A 24629-nucleotide genomic window follows, 5' to 3' on the forward strand; every position below is an offset into this window, starting at 1 on the left:
ATCAGAGTAAGGTTTACAGCCATCCTCATGAAATATTATCTTTTCTTCCACCAGATCTCTCCTGTATATCTATTCTACCACATTATGTAAGATACACTGCCAATGGATAAAAACTAGGCCTTCTGGCAGGTGCTTATCTATTTGTTTTGTCTTCTTTTAATCTATTAATGAAAAAACCCACACATATCAACCAAAACCACTTTTCTGTGGTCAAAGCTGCATTGTGCTATCATATACTGTTTTTCCCATTCACTTTCCCACTTCTATTTATAACTTCCACTTTTACCTTTTGTCATAAATTATATCTAAGCTTTTTTGCAGCAGCAAGTATCGGCCTACAAGGGTGCCTCTGTTCTATGAATTGCTATAAAATAGATTTACTAGAAGATGATGGTATTTTGTGGTAAGCAAAAGGAGCCTATCTTTAAAATAATATTAAAAGATAAAAGGAAGCATTTAAAATTGCTGCCTCATTACATTCAGTGTTTCAAAAAGTGAGTGAAGTATAGTCTCTGGTGCTACCACTCAGCTATGAATCCCCTATCATTTCTTTCTTACTTCATTCCACAGAATCACAGAATGTTAGGGATTGGAAGGGACCTCAAAAGATCATCTAGTCCAATCCCCCTGCTGGAGCAGGAGCCTAAATGTTTTCAAATATAAAATGCTTCTTCTGTCTTCTGATTTCCGTGGAAAAAACCTGACTCTCAAAGAATTGACTAAAATAAAAATAATCACCATGTCAATTACTTAAACAAAATATATTGACAAAATAAAGGAAATACTTCCCTAAATAATCACTTGTTTAAAGCATCACTCAGATGCATGTCACAAAAGTTTCCATTTTGCTATACTGTGATTAACAAGCTGGAAATAGCCTTTAATAATTTTAGTATAGATGATAAAAAAAATTAGAACTGTAAGTATATTTCAATAGAATGAATGACAACATTTACTCTGTTTTTACAAGTACTTGCATGAGCAAATTTTTGTTTGGAGAAGTGGTTTGCTGGGGGTATGTTTTTAATGGTATCACAAATGCTGTGCAAACATGCATTCATGCAAGCACTTGACATAGTTACCTTGATAATTACTCCGGAAAAAAGAAGAAATACCTTGTGATATCAACGTCTAACCATTCAGTACAGACAGCTAATTAGAAATAGAGGTAGGCAAGGCAAAAAAGCACCGCAGATACCAATTCAAAGGCCAAGGTTACACTCAGATAAGTCCCTTGGAAACCCCATATCAGATTTGTAATTTGTTATGTGGCTTAAGGAAGACCCAATCCACTTTGACATCACTGACCAGGGGGAAAAAAGAGGATTAAAAAACCAGCAAGTCGATGGTAGTTACCACTGAAGCTTGAATCCCAGACTATGTACTAGTCACAAGATTAACTATGGCTACTAGTTCAACCTCTCAAAACACGTCACCAAAAAGAGGATTAAAAAACCAGCAAGTTGATGGTAGTTACCACTGAAGCTTGAATCCCAAACTATGTACTAGTCACAAGATTAACTACGGCTACTAGTTCAACCTCTCAAAACACGTCACACACACAAAAATCTTATCACAAATATTTACACCTTCTGAATCTTCATTTACTCATACTGATGTCATTTCCTAAGAAGCACATCTTAAAGCAGTATAAAATAACAAGGAAGTTACACACTTGACAAACAAAGCAGAAAAACAGAGGTAAGTAGCAAGATGGTTTAGATAGCCTGTCATACACAATCACATAATGATTAACAGCAGTGTCAGCCCTCAGCTTCCTCTGTTGCTCTCAGTTGTACACACTTCAGTGATATTTGATATTTTCAAGTGAGAGGAAAAAAAACAGGATCTTATATAATTTAAGATTCAGAAAAGAAGGAATGCTGCATTAATTATGATCAATCTACTGCCACTGAATCACTGGTGGAACTGATGCTGATTTGATGAGATCTGAATGGAAATAAACTCTGGACTTGAGTTCTTAAGACCTCTATTTTGATAGCTGATGGCACTGGCTACAGCTGCTTTCCATATGTCTCTCTATAATAGTAGGGTATGTGTGTGCAGGGAATATAAATGTGTCAAATCAAACGCCATTCAAGTATTAATTCTAGAGATTTTTCATGTTCTAGAAGCAAGAAAGTTGGAATAAACTGCACACTATTTCATAGATACATCAAACAGAAATAAAGTTTAAAACTTCTAGGAAATATAAAATTCTAATAAATCTAGGAATATAGACCTGCTCAGAACTCAAACAAAAGGGAAAATATTTTTAGTTAAAAACGCCTACGTTCCACAATATATACTAAAAATTGCCTAAGGACGGCAACTATGCTAGGTGAAAACCGATGTTGTAATACTGGTATAAAAATTGGACCTCTCTATATAACTCCTAGGTAATACTTTTGATTCATGATAGATATAACTTCTCAGTAGCATTTTCTGTCTTTCAAGCTCAATATGACTATCTCGCTACAAATAAAAGGCACTCATGAATGGTCTGTTCTCTTCAGAACAGCTCTGAACCGATATCAGGAATTAAGGAAATCTGAAATTGCATCATGACTAGACTTCCCTTTTCAGGGCAGCAATTAAGTTTATCAAAAGGTAATTTATGAGTAATATCTAAAAATATATTATCATATTAGTACATGATTACTCTCCTATCTAGGATCACTGACTGAATAATGGGCATAAGTGATTACTCAAGATTTCTTGTGTGGATCAAATTTGGTACAAGTTTTTCAGGGTCTAGCAGAGTGGAAGTCTTAGTGTATATCTCTTAGTGTGTATCTCCACAAATCCAGTAACTCCATCAATGGAATTGGTAGAAGCTGTCCTGAAAGAGCTCTGCAGCCACATTCTTCCATGATCAAACTGGGCAGACAGACACTACAAGTCTGACATGCCAATGGACATGTTGCACAGATTAAAAAAAAAATGGAAAGTCAGTTGAATATACATTTCTCAAGCCATGTTTTCCATTGCCATACAATTTAATGAATGAATAAATAAACAAATATGATAAACCAAACACAAAACCAACTGCCTGACAGAAAGAATCAAGCAGAACTGTATAACCTTAGATTGACACTATCTTTAAAACAGGCTTGGAGGGTAAGTTTATGGCTTTAAAGCAATTATATAGTCCCCTTCCATCTCTAATCTATCTGCTGTCATTATAGAACAACAGAATCCTAGCACCACTGTAAGAGTGCACCTGAGTACACGTGAAAGCCTGTGCAAAAGTTAGCTAATCTGAAAATCAGAGAGACCTGAACAAGTGGAAAGACAATTCTGTTACTTACCCTCAGGTCTTCCTTTGTGTTGAAGCTATCAAGAAGCTGTTGATAATGTCTATCAGTCATTTGTCGCAAGAGTGACAACAAACAAGAGACAAATTCTCCCTATTCAGATAAGTAAAAAACAGAAATATTAAATATTGTAATGTCTTTGGTACTTGAGCTTAAACCATCATATTATAAGCACTTAAAAATAATTAACAAATGCAAGGGAAATTAATCTACAACTAGGCTTAGACTCCATATTTTGTGAAAATACATTAATTTAGCTATGAACTATTCCATTTACAGAATTATTTTTCCCCCAAATGTGGTTTACTAGCAAAATCTATTTCAAGTAGTTCCAGAGGGCTAAACCAGTAATATTTTGATTTGTGATTTGTTTCCCTTGTATTTGGCTTTAAAGAGATTTTTTTAGATTGCTAAATTCACCACCTCTCAAGTCAATTCAGTTTTGAAACAAACAAACAAAAATATTTTGCAACAATTCTGGGAAGAACAATACTGTTTTCCTTTAGGGAAGAAATGGAATTAGCTGGGAATTTTTCAAAACATTTTTTAATCACAAAACCAGTATTTGTCAAAAAGAAAACTCCTTTATAGGACTGAACAAACTGAAAATGTTTTGATCAGAAATAGGGCAAGACCACTGTCTCCCACAGTGTCAACTCCTGGATTCACGCTCCATCATGGCCCATACCCCAGAAAAGGGACGCTCCAGGGGGCAGCTGAGGGTCTTAGCGGACTGCTACGCAGATTCCCCGCTGCCTCTACTGATGCACGTTCACCAGGCTGTCCTTCCAACAGCAAGGGATTTGGGAACAAAAGAGCAGAGAAAATCACTGTCTCCAGCAAGTCATCAAAGGAACAAGACATTATGGGAAGGAATAGGTTCTCCCTCTCCCCCTTTCCTGTCTGCTTGTTCACTTTTGAACTGGGAAGAAACACTGAATGGTATAAATCTGGTCCAACTGCAGAATGGATCAGGACAAGAAAGAGTGCAAGGTCTGGATTGTACTCCAGTGCTTAAAAAGAACAATTCTGAAACCTTACAAGCTTGTTAAAAAATGGGAAACACACTTCTGGCCCGTATCTACCAGGAATGGGGAATGAGACTGGGAGAACAGACAGGTATGATAGCAGTACTTTAAAATGGTGTCTTTCATTAGTTTGTCAAGTTAAATTTTGGGAAGATTTTCCATTCATTAAAAACAGACAATAAGATTAAAAAAGGGACATGTTTTCACAGGAATTACTGTTCTGGATTTTACATTGAAAGGCCTCATTCACTTGTGATTATACCTTGTGTACTTGGTGATGTGCAAGGTGATGGCTTTCACTGGCAATATGGTGATAAAATAATTGTCTTGCCCATAGTAACATTCTGAAGTAATGATCCCAAATTAACAACCTCCCTGTAAACCATTGTTTTTTACAGTGAGCATAGCATTCTCAAAATAACATTCTAAGGCTACAAGGTCTCTTAATCTTCATGCTCTGGGCATAACCATCAAAGTTATAACTGCTGTCTTGGAGATACGTGAAAATTTATTTCCAATCCTATCAAGCTCTTTTCAGAAAACAAAAAGACTTTGTTCTTTTATAATTATTTTTTAATATTTTCAATTTCATTATATCTAGCCTCAATATGATTTTATTGTGCCATTTAGTACCATGTAGGTTAATCTCCTATAATTTTTGGAGACTTCTATTCCAGTTATAAAATCTGAGACCATTCAGATTTGGCTAATTAGTCAAGATAAGCAGAGTAAATAAAGGTGTAAGCTCACCTGCTTGCTAGCTTCAGTGACAAAATTTGAATATGAACCTTTTGAATACTTCCCTTCTTGTTTAAGCATTTTAAGCAATTCTTTCTAGCCATGTTCCATGTTCCCACATTTACTTTGTCTTATACTAGCATATTCAAAATCACTGCCTATTATAGAAAGCTATACTATTATAGTTGACAGACAGATTAGCTATAAAAGGGTCCCAGCTTTAGTGCATTGTTAACTGGCTTCGAAATTTGATCTTTTAATTCAAATGCAGGTGTCTATATAGGCAGCTGATTTTTAAAATAACAATGAACATTCATCTTTATTTGTTGAACTCAACACAAAAATGTATGTTTTAAGACTTCTACCAATGTTTGCCACACGCTAGCTAGTCAGGGTACGTGCAAATCATGCACAAAAGCAAACTCAACACAAATAACAAACTTGATCCATTTAGGATCCAATTCTAGTGTTATAAGTCAAGCCAAGCAGTATATCCAATTTTCTTTGTGCTCAGTTCAAAGTATCACATCCATTTTGCAGGTTACCATCTAACAAGATTCCTCACTGCAAACTGAAATAGTACCAAGGTACCAAAGCTACTTGAGATTAAAGAAACTGTGCAATCATGGCAGCACACAGCCTGATGCTACCTGATTTTATGCTGCTTCTTTGTGTAGAAAAACAGTGACATGTGAGCCTAGAAGATCACACTGAAGTGAGTTTGGGACTACTTCCACAATTAAGACTATATCTGATACAAATGTATGACAGATTTTTTTCTAATGTGCTGCCACGATACATCTCTCAAAGAATATTTTATGATACATGCAGCTTGAAATAATGGTAACATACTGGAGCAGACTCTACTGCTGTACTCACATTAAGTACTTTATCATACTTGCTCTACAAATAGTTCCAAGAATCTGGCTCCATGTGTTGCCATAAGCCCATACTGCATGATGTTTCTACATAAATGTATATAATTGCCTTATGCTGTGCTGTGAGTCACTTCCACATCAAATATTCTTTGAGATGCCTGTGGTGACAATGACATGGCTTTTCGGATGCATAAAGAGAAAATTTTGTAACTTGAAAGCACTTTCAGAGTCTAATTTTTTGGTGGTGTGAAAGAATTAGGCTGTCATGGTGTTTTATAAAAACTTAATCTGCAAGCAAGTGGATATCTCAGAAGAAACCAATAAGCTCAGAGCTTTGCTACACTAACAGTTTAATAGTACAATCTGTACTTCAGCTGAGATTTTCTTGTGATGGCCTGATATACTAGAGAGTACATTTGTAATTTAAATAAAAAAAACCTCCAAACTCTCAGATATATAGTCCATCTGAACAGTGATTAAAGCATGGTGTTATCTTATTACAGAGCTTGGTCAGCTCCATGAAACACTTCATATAATGTTTGTTCTCTGTGGGATAAAGTAAAACAAAAAAAAACCAAAACCCTAGAAACACATTTCTTCCACAGCTATTAAATGCTTTTTAAAATGTTTGATCTCAGAGGAAATTCTGGTCTGAAAAGCAACCATCTATTCATTAACAGAAACCGTTACAGTGTAAAAATTGGGCAACTAATTAAGTGTATAATAAGATGGTAAATCACACAGCATAGTATGTTCTCTGCACAAAATGTTAGCCCCTTATCTCACATTGGAGTCATAGCCCTTGCTATATTAGAACTGATTAGCCCTTCAAAAGAAAACTGGGAACCTTGCTGAAAAAAAAGTAAAATAAAACTTCATTTTGTTTTGTCAGAGCTCATCATAGGCTTTCCCGTAAATGCCTTCATTCCAACCTTCTAATTTGCATGAGTTGTTATAGCAGGTTAACCAAAGTATCAGTTGCTAATCTTCTAAATCCATCCTCTTTGCTCTACTCATGTGATAGAAATGAATCTCAAATGATCAGACCAGAGAACAACAAAATGCCTTTCAATTAATAAATCTGGATTTGTGCAAGTTAGCATTGCAGACTCTGGAGGCATTTTTAGAGCTGTTTCATCATGTAAAAACGTATGTGTCTGAGGAAGTAGAATGCTATTGATTGATACTCTTCCATTTTCAGGCATCCAAACTTAAAGAGAGTTTCAGAAAGCTATTATATTTGTCAACAAAAGAAACATAATGAAATAATTATTGACCTGAAACAATTTCAAAAAAAATTTTATCTTTTGGGTTTGGTTTTTTTTTTTTAGTCATAATTTATAAACAAAGTTAATGAAAAAAAAAAACTATTTCCACTGAAAACTAATAAAATGCAAGAAAACCTTTCTTTGTTCTCCTCATTCTCTGTTTTATAAGGAAAACCTTAACACTGTGAATTGCAATATAAAGACAATATTGTTACAAATTTAGTAGTCCAACCAGTGACAATTGTGAGCTATTTCATTACACGAAACTTACAGTCACATCTTGAAACTGGAGGCGCATAGCAGAGCCTGATGGTTGTGGTCGGCTGGTGATCTCCAGTATGGTCCTTAACAGAATATCCAGTAGGCTGTTTACAATCACATCAATTTCTTCCAGGACAGATTTTTCCTTAAATAATAAATAAAACATTTAAGATTTTAAAACAGAAAGATGACCGTAGGCCTATTTCCTTTGATGTCATTTTAGAAACAAATGATAGTTTTACTATGAATGTTACATTCGAGAAACAAAGACTATTCTCTAATTAAGATGTTGTTTAATTCTATTGATTTTTTCCTAACAGTTTTCAATTAATTACATTGTACTGAAATATAGAGGACAGTTACAAGGATGACTTTGAATATGTAAGCATTCATCAAACTAGCATAGCTCTGTTTTCAACTAATGTTTAGAAGAAAGCAGTAAATAATATCTCATAAATTTTGGGGCAAATTTTTATAGGTAACCCCTGTATATTTTCTGGGGAAATTTCCAAGAGAGGCTTAAATTCCAAAACATAGCATTCAGTTTTCACACTTTGAAACTATCACCAGAAACAAGCAGATGGTGCTCAACCTTCAAGACCTGCTTCAAAAGTAAGGACCAGTAACATTGCTTCCCATCAAATGAGTAGCACAAACAAATTAGTCATTTATGTAAGCCTACAACTGCTTGTACGCAACATCAATACAAAGGAACCAAAGTGTTCACCACTAAAAGCGACCATGAATACCTTATTTACATGCACGAAAACACTTGAAGAAGTCAAGTTGTAGTTACTTTTCCCTTTTAATTCAGATGGAAATATGTCTTCCCCTCTTCAATAATGTTTTCTGTCTCCACTGCAGCAAGCACCACCATCTTAATCTGATCAATTTATCCACCAATTAGGATGACACTTCTTCACAGAAAGAAACACTTCATAATCAGAACTCAGCTGACAAACAGATCACTCAACTTTGTTGACATCAAGGTGCAGGAATGATTTTTTTATTTTATTTTATTTTATTTTGCTTCCTCCCTACACACCCGAAGCATATGATTTGTAACAAAACTCAGAATTGATGTTTGGACTCAAGATGAGTCTAGTGTCACAGCCGTGTTCTGTTACTTCATCTAGTATTAAACAAATGTTAACTTTGCTACATATGAAGGCAGACATTATACAGTGTATTTAAGAACTGTATTAACTGTGAGGACTCATGTACAAACTACTATTACAATGCCCACCAACCTTAATTTTCAAAACTGCCTGACTGCAAACTTTGTTCCCTCAACCTCAATCTTGATTATCATGGAAGGAATGAAGCCCTGAACTGATCTACAAAAATGATATCAAAGTCACCAAGTTGTTAATATTCTCACTGACTCAAAGACTACTAAAAATACTAGATGCATATCCTGAACATTACAGAGAGCTTTATGGAGACATTAACTTGTTACTATGTATATCTCTGGCTTGGTGACTCCAAAATGAAAGAGCTCCCGAAATTAAGACGAGACATGTAAGACTTTCTCACAATCCAAAACCACAGCTATGCTTTATCATCTCTTACTTTATCTTGTGATGAGGTATTATATTAATCCAGGAGCAGCTAAAATGAAAAACGCTGTTACAGTGCCAAAGTTGCAAGTTCCATCCATATCAAATCAATGATGGAGCAACTTCAATCTGACAGTGGATGAAATGAAGAAACACGTAAGACCGTTCTCACTAAGCCATTACAATGTAATGTATGGTGGCCTTGATAGGTATGTACTGTACTAACTACAGGCATTTTAGTTGTCTTATATCCCTTTGCCTGTCAGAACTTATCATCATCTTCATATTTTCTATACACCTATCTAAGCTAGCTCTCATCCGCAGCTTTCACAGATGAATTTGCAAACACAAACAGCAGAAATTGGCCACAAAACTTATCAACTAATAACCAAATTCAACCACTCTTGCAATACTCATTATAAATCTATTTACCTATATCACCCCTGTGTCTCCTGTGACTAAACAGCCCTCAATAGCAAACGCTCTTAAAAGAAAGCGGACATTGCTTTCTGCCCAACATAACACTCAAAAGGAGTCAAAGCTTGGCAGAACACTATGTGCTACAATTAAACTATTCTTGCATGGGAAGAAAAGGCTCATGAGAAATCAAAATGACATGTTTATGCAGAATCATTACAGAGAGGACTCTTTAAAATGGTCTTGGTCAAGATCCAATTTGTGTCATTAAATGTCATTGAGCCATATAAAGAAGTTCAACACCTTGTGGACGTAACATGGTGTTTACTTACTGAGCTGTTTTTCTTGATGAGGCAAAATATGTTGCTAAGGATACGTGCACACATTATAAGGTCCTTCTGCTCTTGTAAATGCATGTGGAGATGATGTAAAACTACTGGAAGAAGAATATATCGAGAATCTGGAAAAAATGAAAAATGTTATGAGTAGGAACTTCTCAGAAAATCATTTAATTTTAATACAGACATAAAATGCATCTTCTGTCCAAAACAGTATTTCTGATAAGCAGAAGCTTTTACTTGCTTTAACCAACATTTTTGATAAGTAGAAGCTTTTACTTCATAATTATAATATACTAAACCAAATATTTCAAGAATAAACAATATGCTGAAAGTCAGCATGTCATATCATGGACGAAGAAAAACACCGTGTGGAATGTACCATATATAACAGAAAATTATAAGTATTTATTGAACTGTCATGCAAAAGATCTTAGCATAGTAATACTTGTATTCATAATAATGTGAAATTACGCACTAATGTTCCCTGCCATGTCGCAGAATCCCTTTGCAAGCCGATGTCACAACAGATTTCATCTTGAACTTGTTATTCTACAAATGAGTTCTACTTTACAGACAAGCAGTACTTACAGATTTTTTTCAGGGTTTTCACTTTTCCAGACTCCTTACCCCTACTGAGTATGAGCAATTTAGACCATTGGTGTCTACATAAAATGATTTGCCTTTCCTCTATATCATTTCCTAAACAAAGCTCTTTGGTGCTATTTTCACTTCTGAATTCTTTCAAAATTATGCAAGAAAGTGTTGGATTGGCTTCACCCTTTTGGCTTGCACCTTGCAGACAAACACAGCCTGCTCTCTCACCCTCAACTACCCCTCTAGGGAGTAGGGGAGAGAATTGGAAAGAAAAGGGCAAGGAGACTCACGGGTTGAGAGAAAAGGTATTTACAAATTAAAATAAAATGATAATGTTAACAACAGTGATAACAGACTATACAAATGAGTGATACACAGTGCGATTGCTCACCACCCACTGACCAATGCCCAGCCTGTGCCAGCCAGCGATACTGGAGCTGAGACAGTCCTGAAACCGAAACCCCAGAAGTGTGAGCCCAAGTAATCTCTGAGAGAATACTTGGATTTCCAGTCAGCCCTAGTTAATATACTGACATGACGTGATATGATATGGAATATCTCACTGGCACATCCAAATGCCAGTTTTGGGCTTTGCTATTCACTGCACTTCTCCCTCCCAGTCCTAATGCAGCTGTGAACCAGCCAAACACGGTGGCCTTGAGCTCCAGCAGCAGCTGATAACAGTAGTAGTGTTATCATCCTTCTCATAAAAAGTCCTGCACTGAAACTAAAACACAGCTGTTCCAACTACTAAGAAGAAAATTAAGTCTATCCTAGCAAAACCAGGACAAAGAACATGCTATTGATTCTTGCTTTTTCTTATAATTAAAGACAATGTTAAATGGGAAGAGCCCTAATACTTACACTTGTGATAACACATTAAACACTTATTTACAACTTGATAAATTAAATGGGTGTTACCTGTTTGTATTTTATTGTTGTTTTTAGATCTTTTCCATCATTGAGAAATTATGTTCTCATAGAAATGTACTTGAGTCATTTCCTCTGTTAAAATTTTAATGATGATTATATACTACATCATCTAAATATATTTATCTACTCAGTTCCTTTGTTCATTAATGTAATTATTATTTCCTAAAAATTGAGTTAATCTAGCTGGAAAATTACTCCTTTAAAAATAATTTTGCCAACTAAATACTGTTCACAGATTAGACCTTCTATAAACACTTTTTCCCCTTAAATATTTCCTCTATTTTTTCCAGGAGGGATAAAAAGATTTATTTTGAGATTTTATTTGTTGAATGACAAGAGGAAATGGCCTCAAGTTGCACCAAGTGAAGTTTAGATTGGATATTAGGAAGCATTTCTTTACTTAATGATTGGACTCAATGATCTGAAAGGTCTTTTCTAGGCAATTCTGCGATGTTGTGAAATACAGCACCAATCTTGTTTTTCTCTGTTATTCTCTTGTTTTCATTGTCTAGTTACCTGTGTAACACATGGCAAATCATATAGACAAGCTGATTTGTACACACTATTTAAGTATATTCTTGTTTTCAAAAAAAGCTTGCGTGCTTTTTTTTTTAAATGGGTGTTTCATGCTTATTATTACTATTTACTCTACTCAGGTGTTCTGCTATATCTTCCTACTGAAGAAAAAAAATAAACAAAGACTGTATGGCAATAGGCAAAAGGTCACCAGGGAATCTAAACCCAGTGGTACCAAAACCCACAACTGGGAAGCAAAGAGCCTCTATCCAGTAACCACTTACTTCTGCAAGTGCCTTAGTAGGTTTTCATCAGGACTGGCCTGAGCATTCATTCTGCAGCTAGACAGAAGCATCTCAACCAAACCAACAAGGTATTTTCTTCTTGTTTACCTAAAAACCAGAAGCTCAGCAAAGTATTGCCCTAAGTAGTCTGAGGTGTCAAGTGTGACAGCTGCCACTGACCCATCCACTGCAAGATCTATAGGGTAAAAAGGAAAGCAGGCAGGAAGATAGTTAATGTGTAGACCTGTGGTTAGGAAAATGCAAGCTTCTGATGCCCACCACTAAATCTGTTTATTGATTGTCAATAGATGAGAAAACAGAGCTAATGCCTTCAGCTGAAGCAAAAAAGCAGGACTCTCCATTCCTATAAAAAAGACCTAACCTCTAGGTTGGAGGGGACTGCTCCTTTTCCCCGCTTTCTGTTAGGCCTTAACACGTATTGAATTCTTGACTCTCTGGTCACCCATCTTCAAGAGAAGTGAGGAAGAGTTCACTATGTAAACCAGCCTGTGGCTCTGTGGTTTGTGTTCTCCCCTGGCAGGCAGGCAACAGGAAGCTTAATCCAGGCTGACAGAGCACTGAACCTCGTCTTCCATTCCCAGGAAAATGCTCCTATCGCTACTCAACTCCACCACTGTCACAGCGCAGTTACAGGAGCTCTTTCACACGTTACTGGTGTAAGCCTTGTCCTTTGGGTCACAGGTCCTCTGAAGACAGCAGGTCCTCTCTTGCAGCTACAAATCACATCCCTCAGCCCAGTAGAGGAGAAGGAAACAGAAGCAACCCTGTGCCAAAGTGTTTCTTCTTGGTTAACTCTAGGCAGCTTCCTGACAAGCACGCACAGGATTTGGTACCTTTTCTGAGGTGCACACTACTCTGTGGACTGCTTACATGTAAGCGCAGTGTTATGAATCCCGTTCTGAAGACCAGAGAATCTACATGTAGCAACACTTGATTTGTAAATAGCCAACTTTTACATACAATATGGCCTGAAGCATCTCAGTCAAAACTGAGCATCGTCATTCAATCGTTTCAAGTATTCCATTTTTGCAAAAGCTCCATAAAATGATCAGGAACTTTGTTTTACCAAGATCAAACAGATTAGCAAAAAGCATCTTAAAATGACTTGCAACTATACATGGGAGGGAACAGAGTCCATTACTGAATTAACCACCACACATAACATGGCTTTAGATATATTCCTCGTAAACACATAATCTAAATATCTCTCTGTTTTGACCTGTTTAGGTGGAGAGATATAGTGGTATTACAATAGAGAAGAGCTGGCATATTCACCTCTGAGACAAATCAAGGACTACATGAGAAAGTTTGGAGAACAAAGGGTACAACATTTGTCTCAGGTTGCTTTTTCTCAAAATTGTCAGCTGCAATGTCAAGACACCGTATATGGAAAAATTAATGAGTGCAAGGAATGGTGCAATAAACCAAATTCTTGGCCATCAGTCACTGTCCTAATTTTTCTTTTATGCAGAAAGCCAAATTAGCTGACTGTTTAAAATGCTAACACTTGCCCTTTACAAATATTATACAGAAAGAGAAGAAAAAAAATCACAACATAGGGCTTTTCAAGTACATGCTTGGCATAATTAGAGAGACAACTCTGGGCAGTCCTTGTGACTTTCCTATGCAAGCTACATTAACGTTTCATAATTGAGCCACGGTACAACTTTCCCCCTTGCTTTCAGTTAGTGGTAAAGCATGTGCACAGACATACAAAATTTTCTTTACTCTTGCATATTTTAAAGATTAATTTCAGAAAGATAATATTCATTTCAATGATTATATCTGAACAGATGGTCAAAACGTCAGCATGCTTGGAAAAAGAATTAGTGTAATTCAACATTTTAAGCAAATAAACAGCATTCTCCTTGAACAGTGAGAAGCACAGTTGTTGTTCTTGGTTTTGATAGGTCCAAGAAAAACTATGCAATTTATGCCTCCTTGTTTTGAAGGACCACTGGACTTGAGAGTGGCAGGAGAAGAAAATGCTTAAACAACTAGTCATCACTGCAATTAAAAAAACAAACATATATGCCTGCTCTATGACTGTATGGAGCTAACTGTTCTGGAAGGGGCTGCCATGGAGGCTCACAAGGGCAATCTGTTTTCACAACCAGAATGAAGCAAAGTAGCCAGGATCCAATACTACTTACCCATTTCCTTGAACGCATACTTTTAAAGTACAACCACTGAAAACATTTAAAAAACCCTCAAACTTATAAGATCTCCCTTTATTTTGCAGCATCTCAAAATATTTATGCATATCCTGGTGATTTTTGCAGAGCCTTCATCATTGTAACCTGCTTAGCTTGAATGCCTTAAATGGTAAAAGTTACTGTTTCTACTGAACTCCATCAGCCAATACCCAAACAGCTCTCAAGAGGGCTTTTGGTGAGTAAGCTAACACTTATTAGAATTCTTTAAATCAGTTCTATTTTATTTTTTTTATTTCAAAATTAGTTAATCTCTAATTTAATATTTGGTCAATTCTATGGGTTTCACTTAGAACAGAAAAAAAGAATGGCTGGCTGACCACCACAGCAGTTTTTTCTTCTGCATTGCAAATAACTGTGCTGTTACATACTTCATGCACCAACTATCGCTTGCATTTGCATAGCCTTGTTATGCTACTTTAAGAAATGGAATATCAAAAGTGCTGAACTAACAAGAGTTACACAAATAAGACTTAATGGATGAGTGACAATCTGTTTGCTGAACTGCCCCCAAAGGAGGAAAAAAAAAAAAAAATCAAGTTAGTAGAGCTTTTCCCTTTATAATTACTTTAAAAGTATAAGCCAAACTTCTTTCACAGACATAATGCCAGCAGTAGATCAAAACAAAACTCTATTTTAAGAGTCTCTGTCTCTAAAAAGGAAACCACTAAATTTAACCAACTGTATTCCTGTAAATGAGCAGCTTGTCCAGAGAAGTGCTTCAAGAATTGTTACTTAGGAAGCACCGCTCTGAGCAACACTATTCCTTCACCACCTGCTGGCCTATGTACCAAGCACACAATTTGAGTTTCTTATCTGCAGGCAGCTCAAGATAACCTTACCTGGGTTAGTGTACAGGTGACTCTCTACAGTTTTTCCAATACTCTGCAGTTTAACAGCTTGAAGAGACTCATCCCCATGCATAACTGCTGGCAAGCTGCCCAGAGCATCGTGAACCAAATTTGCCACTTCTCTTACATCAAAGAGTTTCAAAAGTTCGGAGTACACCGATGGGAATGAGCTGAGAAACACAGCCTAGAGGAAAAGGGCAAAAATGGACAGTCAGATATTGCAGGACAGTTTTGACATTTATAGAATTTAAATAACTACAGCAATTTAAGTAACTGTAAAAAAAAATTACTGGTTTTACATTTCAAGGGTAGTTAGCAGCTTTAAAAATGGTCATATTTTGAGAAGAAATATCCTCACATCAATTAACAGGCTTACATTTGTGACTATTTTCCTTTAAGCATTATCTAATGACTGTTCATTTCTCCCAGGACAAAGTGAAAGTTAAAAGTTCAACTTAGAACAAAAACATTTATAACTTTACAGATTCTTCACAATCTATATGTAAGAGGAAATTTTTAAAAGGATAACAAAAGCTAGCTGATACCAGAATAAAAAGATTTAAGTGGAGTTGTTTTGGTTTAGTTTATTTTAAGATAAGTAATATGGCCTCCATATCTTCCATTTTTCAAATAATTAACATTTTTATTCTGGAGTGATACGGCACTGGCAGTCTTGGTTCATTTCAACAATCCTAAAATAGGGTTAGAAATTAATTGGTGAGTATAATGAATATGGAAACAAAACACTGGGAAAGAAAGGAAGCTAGAACTGACATTCTTCCTCTCCAAATCCTGCTGATAGAGAAAAGCTACTCATATGTCAGACCTTCTTCATACTGGTGTCAGAACAGATTACATACAAGGTTGAAGATACTGAAGAATAATTCAAAATGTGGAATATACATTTATATGATTTTACTATTATCTTTTCACTCCACCTGCTTACATGATATGAGATGGGAAGAACCACCTCTCTACTCCCTTCTCTCCAATTTGCCATTTCCTTGGAAGAATGATTTTCTACAAAGCTAAAGAAAATATGAATTCGTAACGAATCTTAAACATCTTTGGTTACAGAAACGGGGGAAGAGGACAGCATATCTATAAGCTTTAGAAGTTGGTAAATCTATGACATCTAATTTATAGAGCTGTCTCCTGTGTGTTTTGCCTCTGTGCTTTAGCACTAGTCAATTTGAGCAGTCTCAATGGAAATAAAGATATCAGCTGACTATTAAAACACACAGTTCATCAAGACTTAAAAGTTCTTTGTAAAGCATGAAAACTCTGACAGTCTTTTGTATGGCTCAAATGCTTCAGTTCCATTGTGGTTAAACTAAGCTGTAAAATGCTCAAAACAGACAAAGGAGTATATTTGTATCCAGCAATATAATTCTTATAATTATAATTCAAAATTAAGTATTAGATTTAGGATTATCTATGCCAAGCATATTTAGAAGCTGCTGGTATTAAAATTTTACACTATAGGACAAAAGTTATAAGGATGAGCTGAAAATACCATTTTGCTCTAGCAAAACCACATTTTCTTTCCTGGGAATACAGGTAAGGACATGCATATATTTTCTACATTGGACATGGAAAGTGGCAATAAGCAAGGCACACTTGAAAACTTACTTGTAGTTGGGATAAAGCACTGGCTCCTTTGCTCTCTTGGGAAAGGAAGAGGCGCACTGACATAAGAAGCTCTTGAATACAGCAGCGAAATTCCTCCTCATTTTGTCCACCAGTGGCAATAGAGAATAACCTTCGAGATTGAACTATATATTTAAAGATATATTCCTGTGCCTATAAATGTCAAAATCAGAGATAAATCATAAAAATGAAGCAGCTCATCTTTAAATAGAACACATGCAATGATTATCATTCAAATAACGACAGGCATCTGAAACAGGATACCATGTAATTCAATTTTGTCAAATCTTTTATTGAAACATTAACAACATTTCAAAACCACATACTCAGAAATGCTCTTTCCTTGCCTTTCATAACGTCTACAAACCAGGGAACACTTGTTTTTTTTAACAAATGGAAAACTGTAAAATCTCAACACTGCTCCTCCTCCCCCATATCGCTTGAATATCTTTTGCTACAGAAACACCTATTGCATAAACATAAAGGGCAAATCTAAGAAATAGGCTCAAACTTTTGAGCTGTTCTTGGAATTCATCTGCCTGTTAAAAGTTGTTTTCCTGCCAGCTGTTAACCAGTTAATAATAAAAAAGAAAGCTTAAATTAATTTGCAAAACTGCTGGAATGTAAATTAAAAATACAGCCCTTTCTTATTAGTAAGACACATAAGTTAACAGCAGCATAGAAAAGCACAGAAGGGCACCAGATTGGTATTTTATTTCCAGTCTATAGCACCTGCCCCAAATGGGATCATTGTGTTGTACAACTCAACCTGACTCCACACTGTGCTCTGTTTATGGTATAAAATGGGGCAACAAGAGCAATCAAAACCATGATATTCAGTAGAATTCCCCAGTGTCAGGATTGAACCATTAAATCAGCATGCATGTGTGCCATTTCGATACAGTTATGTGACAGAGGTTAATACCACCAATCCAATTTATATTTGATTTCTTAGATCTAACTCCTACTCATGTATATCCTCATTCAGTAACAAACATAGAGCTCCAGAGTCTAGTGGTAGTAAGCTCCATTGATCAACCTACTGACAAAAGAGAATGATGCATAAACTGACTGCACTGAAGAAGTCTGCAGCTCCCTAGAATTAGTACTATCATTCCGTAATTGATACATACTCCATTTCCCAAGTTAAACCTGTTGGTACTGTATGAATACATTCAAATATATAATTGCTTTTGACTATTTTTATTACCTTTAGTACTTCCTGTATGTGCTCGTGCAGCTCCACTTCAGTGACCCGATCAATATGCCACTTTAACACTTTTATAAGATCTCTAGAATAGCACATCAGAAAGCATTATAACAGAGCATTAAAGCAGGAGGATTAACTTTGCATTTAAAATGCAAACCAACAGCTGTCATATGAGAAACACTGACAAAATTAAAAAAAAAATATGACTAGATTTCACTAATCACTGCAGTCCCAGTATTACACTTCTTTTCAGTCTGCTGAAAGCCACCTAGTACATCTCTGATGAAGAGGAAATAATACCAGCATTATATATGCAGTAGAATTATTTTGATGGGGAAACACAAGCTCAGTTAAGCCAGAAGAGTCCCCACCAGCATGGACTACCCCTGCTATCCCATGCATTGGCCTCCAGTCTCATTAAACTGCACTGGTTTTAATGGAAGTCTAGGTAGCAGATAAATACAGGGAGTACAGCAGAGTAAGCAATACTTAGTGCACTGGTCAACACAGACAGTGAACATAGTTGCAGCTGGTTTATGTTAAGGCTCCTATGTTTTTCAAAATAATTAAAATAAAGAAATCCACTGGAAAAAAAAAAAAGATTTTTTAAAAAGTCAATGTTAGAGCATTAGCAAGTAATTTTTCTGGTAACTTAAAGTTATTTTACTCTTTTTTAATGGCCTAAATCTGGGCATCTTTACAAGCATTGCATTTTATTTCTAATTATATGTTTAATTTAACCTAATGATTGATTCTGCTTAGTTTAGCAATAACTATCAGTATTCAAATCAGATAGAAAACATACAGACTTCACCTGTATGCAAGTGCTCCTGCAAAATGACTTTCAATGTAAGTGTCCATTACTGGCTTAAAGTGGTGAAACTTGCTGTCCTGCAGCAAATTTATTATGTGAACCTATGAGAGGGAAAAAAAAAAAAAAGCTTTTGCTTTTTCTTTTTTATTTAGATTCTTAAAGTGTTAAGAATCATCACAAAAGGAAACTTACCAAACAATCAAATACTTTTGATCCATATTTTTGAGAGTTTTCATCTAAAATCCCAAATAAAGTGTCTAGTGTATCCTGAAGAAACTGATTGGAGAAAATAAGAGTTTTTTATTAAATTGGTATTTTTGTGACATGCAAATACATTATATTCCTCATATTATCTGAAGGGATAGAAAGGTATATACCTTCACTATTTCTGAACCATCAATGTCTTTTAATTTTGAGAGGCAACCTGCAATTTTGTCTGGGTGGGTTCTCCATTTCAAAAGGTCAAGCATATCTCCTGCAAAAACAAAATGTAAGATTAAAGCTGGAAGCAAAGCAGCATTTCAGCTTTTAAATTCTACTATTACAGTCCACTCAGCAAAACTTGGCATCATTAAAACAAAAGAAAACATCTCAAGATTTGCTATAAAACAATCTGCTCAACAATGAATTTTCATTCCATCCCATAATTGCTCCACCAATAGAAACACAAGAACATGGTACTGGGTCACTAAAAGTAATCTCATATTGCAACTGTATCATGCAATCTTGTTCAGATATTTGCCAGCTATCTTCTCAAGAAAAGCAACTATTTTGCTGTCTTTCATCCTATTGAAAGATGCCTTCCAGAGCCATCCTCTGACAGCTAGAAATAGTCTCCTAATTACTAGTTTGACTATATTTAAAATACTCATGTTCCTATGTCTTTTTAGAGAAGAAACACAATGCCTCTAAGGGTCCTGCTTTATTAATAAGCAACACAATCTCTTCTGGAAAGTAAACTCTTCTGAGCTAAAACATACCAGTCTGTCTTCGCACTTCCTCCAGTTTCAATTAATTCTCCTTCAGCTTTCACGACCAAAATGGCAACTACATTACAGATGAGATTATATCACTGTTTTCGATATCATTAGCAAGCTCATATATCTGCTGTAAACACATGACATGTATGTTGTAGAACCTGAGGTGCTTTTTAGATACATCGTATCTTGTTTAATACTGTTCAGCTCCCTGGCTACAGCAGAATTCTCAAGAGTCTCCACTAGGGTACAATCCTGTCTTTTGTACCGTTAGATTTGAACTCTTTCTTATTATTTAAATTAAAATATTACTTAAATCAAAGTTACCTTGCTTTGCCTGTATCATATTTTGAATTTGTCCCTCTCAACTGATGAGCCCTTTCAACTACGTATTAGCAGCAAACGTCATCCACAGGCTCAATAGTGTCTCAGGTTTTAGTGAAATTAACTGCCATTTCCATCATCCCCTTCTACCCCTTTAAAAGAGAGATCAATCTCAGACCTAATTCTTAAGATCTAGTAGTATTTTCCTTCCACTCAGGAAAAAAATTCCTTCCACTAGAGTGCAACCTGCTAGTTCCCTTTTAGCCTCTATTCACTAGTTTTAAAATTCTTATTCTAATCTGTATCTTCTCTAATTTCCCATGTGGTGTGTTATTGAAGTCCAGATGGTTTAGATCTGCTATGTTTCCTCTGAAGAATAATAATTAAAAAAAAAACCAAAACTTTGAAAAGAAAGATTAAGAAGTTTATTCTGGCATGATATGCCTTTGATAAATCTCATCTTACAGCACATTCCATTTAGCTACACGTCCATTTTTTTTATCCATGATTTCTTGTAAATACTTGCATAAAATTCATCAGAGTGTGATGGCCCAGTTAACATACCTGCTCTTCCACCTGTCCTAAATGTAAGTACTCTATTTATTACTCTTCAGGTACATGTTATTGCTTTCAGCTTCAGCTTTGTTATGAGACTGGGAACTTCGTGTCCCATACCATTCAATATCCTAAACCACTTTTGCAACCTTGGCCTGGCTTTTCAGCAGTTTTCACTCGACTCTGAACCTTGCTCAACTCTGACACGTTGCTGTTAGTTTCTCCCTTCTGTTGCAGGTTCTCTGCTTACTCCCCACATTTTCTGCCTGTGACTTACTCACTTGGGTCCGCAGTGCCCCTTTCCAGTTGTATTCAGTAAAAGTTCCACATATTTTTGAACTGATGAATTAAATGAATCCCAAATCTCTTTTACATTCAAGTTTACTACTTCCATGTTTCACTAACCAGCTTTTCAAAATTTCTCAAAGCCTGGCTATTTGAAGCAGAAAACCTTAACCACCACCCAACCCTTCCATCAGCTTAAGCTGAACTACTGTATTGTTAGTTGATCACTATCCAGCATTGTCTTAGAAAGATCCAATTCTCCTGAAATGTTCTCAGTACTTATCAAACTAAGAAGCTAATAGCAAGTTTTCCTCTTGGTTCAGCGACTATTTGGGTGCTTTTTACAACAGACTGTCGTCACACTCAAGTAACATTTGAGCCACACCCAGCTTTGTGTCATTCTTTCCCAGTTTGCTTCAGGAAAGCGCCTCTCTCTGACAACAAGAAATGAAGTAATATTTCTGTCTTTAATAACATTAAATAAATCTCCACCTATATTGAGATCTTGCCAAAGGTGCTAGTGGCAAACATTCTACATGCTATTCCACTAATATTTTGCTGCCTTACTAGATTTTGGTGGTCACAAATTGGTTTTATGCATTTATACATTTCTTTTTTGTTTTGCTTCAGCCTGTGCTAGTATGGAATGGTTTGGATTAAAAGAGATCTTTGAGCTGCACTAAGAGTGCTGAAGGGTCCTACACATGCATCAGAGACACACCCCAAAGATCAAGAACAAATGATATGTCATCTTATTCCTTCTGTAAGGAATTTTCAAGAAACAAGCATTACAAATCCAGTGAACTGCATTTGTCTTTTGGATAATTAAATGGACTCTACTTTATTCTGTTTAAGCCTCAACTTAAGTTGAGGAGTAGCAAGATGAGCTAAATCTGTCAGTTCATAGCAGGAAAAAATATTTCTTTACAGGTTTGCTGGAGGAACTTGGTGGGATGATAGTTGACACTCAATGTTAAGGATTTGTTCAGGGATTAAAAAAGGAACAGAAAGTAAATGTCAGACACTCACTTCAAAGCACTTATTTCAAGGAAAATGCTAAGGAGGAAAGACATTGCTGAGATAACATTAGCAAATATCCCAAGCATAAATGACATGAATAGAAAATCTGACTGGTGAATCACAAGAGGAAGGGATAGCAATGTGTCATGTATTAAGAGAAATCCTAGAATCATACAAAGGTATGGGTTGTAAAGGACCTTAAAGATAATTTATTTAACTCCCCTGCCATAAGCAGGGACACCTTCTACTAGACCAGGTTGCTCAAAGCCTCATCCAAACCTGGCCTTGAAATGAGAACACAAAATTGTCTCCCAGATTAGGCCTACTAAGAAAACATACTTTTGGAAAAGGGAAAAAGTCAATGCTGTTCATAAATTTTGCTGAAGAAGAAAAACATTTCCAATGCCTTCTTTTATTCATGATCAGATTTGTACATTAAAAATAGGCTACACCTGACCTACCATTCCTACCAAACAAAACACTTCGCTTCTCAAAGCCCATAATTTAAATCCAAAGTACCAGGTTTAATAAAAGGTTTAGAATCATGTGTATAAAGAAGTAGTTTGGGATGATCTTTCCATCTCTCTCCTATAAATCCTGAGACATCAGAAATTGGCCTGGTGTAGCACTACGCGACTTCAAAAGCAAAAAGCCAAATTCCAGAACTGGCGGTCTGCAGTCCTCTTCCAACAGGCTGCTTCTGCAGTTTCTAACACTCCCTCCAAACTGGGATCATTCTGGAAAGCTGCCCCCTGTTACTTTTGCTTTATTAATTACCAGTTTGGCTTTTTAAAAATGCAGATAGATAGATTACACCTCTGCCTTGCAACAGACATGCTGTATGGCATGTTGCTCTGCTGATGAACAGCTGCTTACTAGGGATGTGCTGATCAGTGCTGAGGAATGAGTGAATGCCAACTTGCTAAAATATTCTGTCTTGTTGGATGGATCCTGAGTCTCTGGCAGGCAGAGATCCCTCCGCTATGTCAAAAATGAAGTAAGATTGTATTGATAACCACTCAGTAGAAAAATACTATGTTCTCTGTTGGTCTTCTGGATTTTTATTTTTTTTTTAAGATAATGAAATGTAACTATCCAGCTAAGAATGCAATAAAAGTTAGTACACTTTTTTTGCTAACATTAACTGATTAACTATCCAGGATCAAAAGTCAAGCTAAGGAAAAGCTTACTGAAAACAGATTAGATAAGAATGCTTTCTTATTTTTTAATGAATGCACAGCCTCCCCCGTTTAGGTCTTTGCAAATTGTGTGGAAATAATCCTTAAAACCCCTCCAAAGTATCCAGGGTAAGGAAGTTATGGATCCCAACAACTGGGAGTCAGCCTCCTTCCCCAAGTCCTCATAATTTTAATATGCATGAGAGTTGATGGTATGTGGGAACAGCCAATGAGAGAATGACAACTGAGTAAAATTTCCCAGCAAGCTAGTAAAGCTGTGGCCTAGTTCAGTTGCACCCTTTACAAGTCTGGGTTTGGGGTCCTCCCCCACCCCATGGGCAGACCAATAGCATAATTTTCAGTTCACTTCCAGGCTGGACATTGTTGTTTGTAGACACAAGTAGATCCCTGAACTTCAGAAAAATCTCTAAACTTAAAAACAGATTAAAAAGTAATCATCAATTTTCAAAAATACTAATACAAATGTTTACTAAAAAAGTATATACACAGATCTTTTTACTCCTGTATTTTTTATAAGTATGCTACATTTTCTTAGGGATAACTGAAGTAATGCTCACATGACCAAATATCCACATGCTTTGCTCTGTGTTCATTTTCTGAGCATGCAATAGGTTTTGGCAAATTTTTGTTTAAAAGAATGGGGATTTGGAAACTCACCAAGATGAACTTCCCAAAGAAGATCCTTGGAGAAAATATGAGCCTGTCTATTGAAAATATTTCCACCCTCTGAAGTACTGCTGAAATAATTGTTAACTCTTTCAGAGCTGAAAAGGGGATCGATATTATTCAGATATTCTACACCTTCTGACTCAGAATAGGTTAAAAAAAAGGAAACTTTATGCCCTATGTCACACATCTATTTACATCAAATACAAAATAACTCCTGTACTGTGAACGTAAATTAGTATTATATCCCTAGATAATAGCGCAAGTATTCTCACTATGTCAGTGAGACACTTAAGTTCCAGGCAGCACTTTCATGCATGTTTAAGTGCCAGTAGATTCATGTGATTTCCTAAATCAAGGCCTTTAACTGAAGCAAATTTAGTCTCTGATTGCCTAGTAGCAATCTTCGGGAAAATCTTTTATTGGCTAACTTTTATTACTTTGAAGCTAATTGCTGTGAGAATACAGAAAGGATGTGCACAGTGAAACAGACCACTTACTATTTGCACATAGTTCTATTTTGGACACTTGCTACTAAAGGGTGAAAATAATGATGATCATTTCAATTTAAAAAGCTGCTCTAGTTGTTGAACACCTATAATCAACTTGCAAGCAATTAGCAATTTTATCATCATACATATAAGAAGGGTTAAAACAGTCATCCACACACAAGAGAGCTAAGCAAGACCTTAAAACTGTGATAAATAGCT

General features: G+C 36.0%; 1 protein-coding gene across 1 annotated transcript in view; it reads right to left on the reverse strand.

The window, feature by feature from the left end:
• Positions 1–24629, reverse strand: part of LOC104525595 (dedicator of cytokinesis protein 4) — a gene marked incomplete at both ends in the record, with an annotated part of 81507 nt that overhangs the window by 18362 nt on the left and 38516 nt on the right. The window contains 9 exons of the mRNA XM_010168794.1: positions 3312–3410; positions 7501–7635; positions 9799–9926; positions 15211–15403; positions 16852–17022; positions 18080–18161; positions 18894–18994; positions 19086–19169; positions 19271–19368. Of these exons, the coding sequence (XP_010167096.1) occupies positions 3312–3410; positions 7501–7635; positions 9799–9926; positions 15211–15403; positions 16852–17022; positions 18080–18161; positions 18894–18994; positions 19086–19169; positions 19271–19368 (1091 nt within the window). The remainder of the gene's footprint in view (positions 1–3311; positions 3411–7500; positions 7636–9798; positions 9927–15210; positions 15404–16851; positions 17023–18079; positions 18162–18893; positions 18995–19085; positions 19170–19270; positions 19369–24629) is intronic.

This window comes from Antrostomus carolinensis, unplaced genomic scaffold (assembly GCF_000700745.2).
Source record: "Antrostomus carolinensis isolate BGI_N321 unplaced genomic scaffold, ASM70074v2 scaffold615, whole genome shotgun sequence".
In the NCBI taxonomy this organism is placed as follows: domain Eukaryota; kingdom Metazoa; phylum Chordata; class Aves; order Caprimulgiformes; family Caprimulgidae; genus Antrostomus; species Antrostomus carolinensis.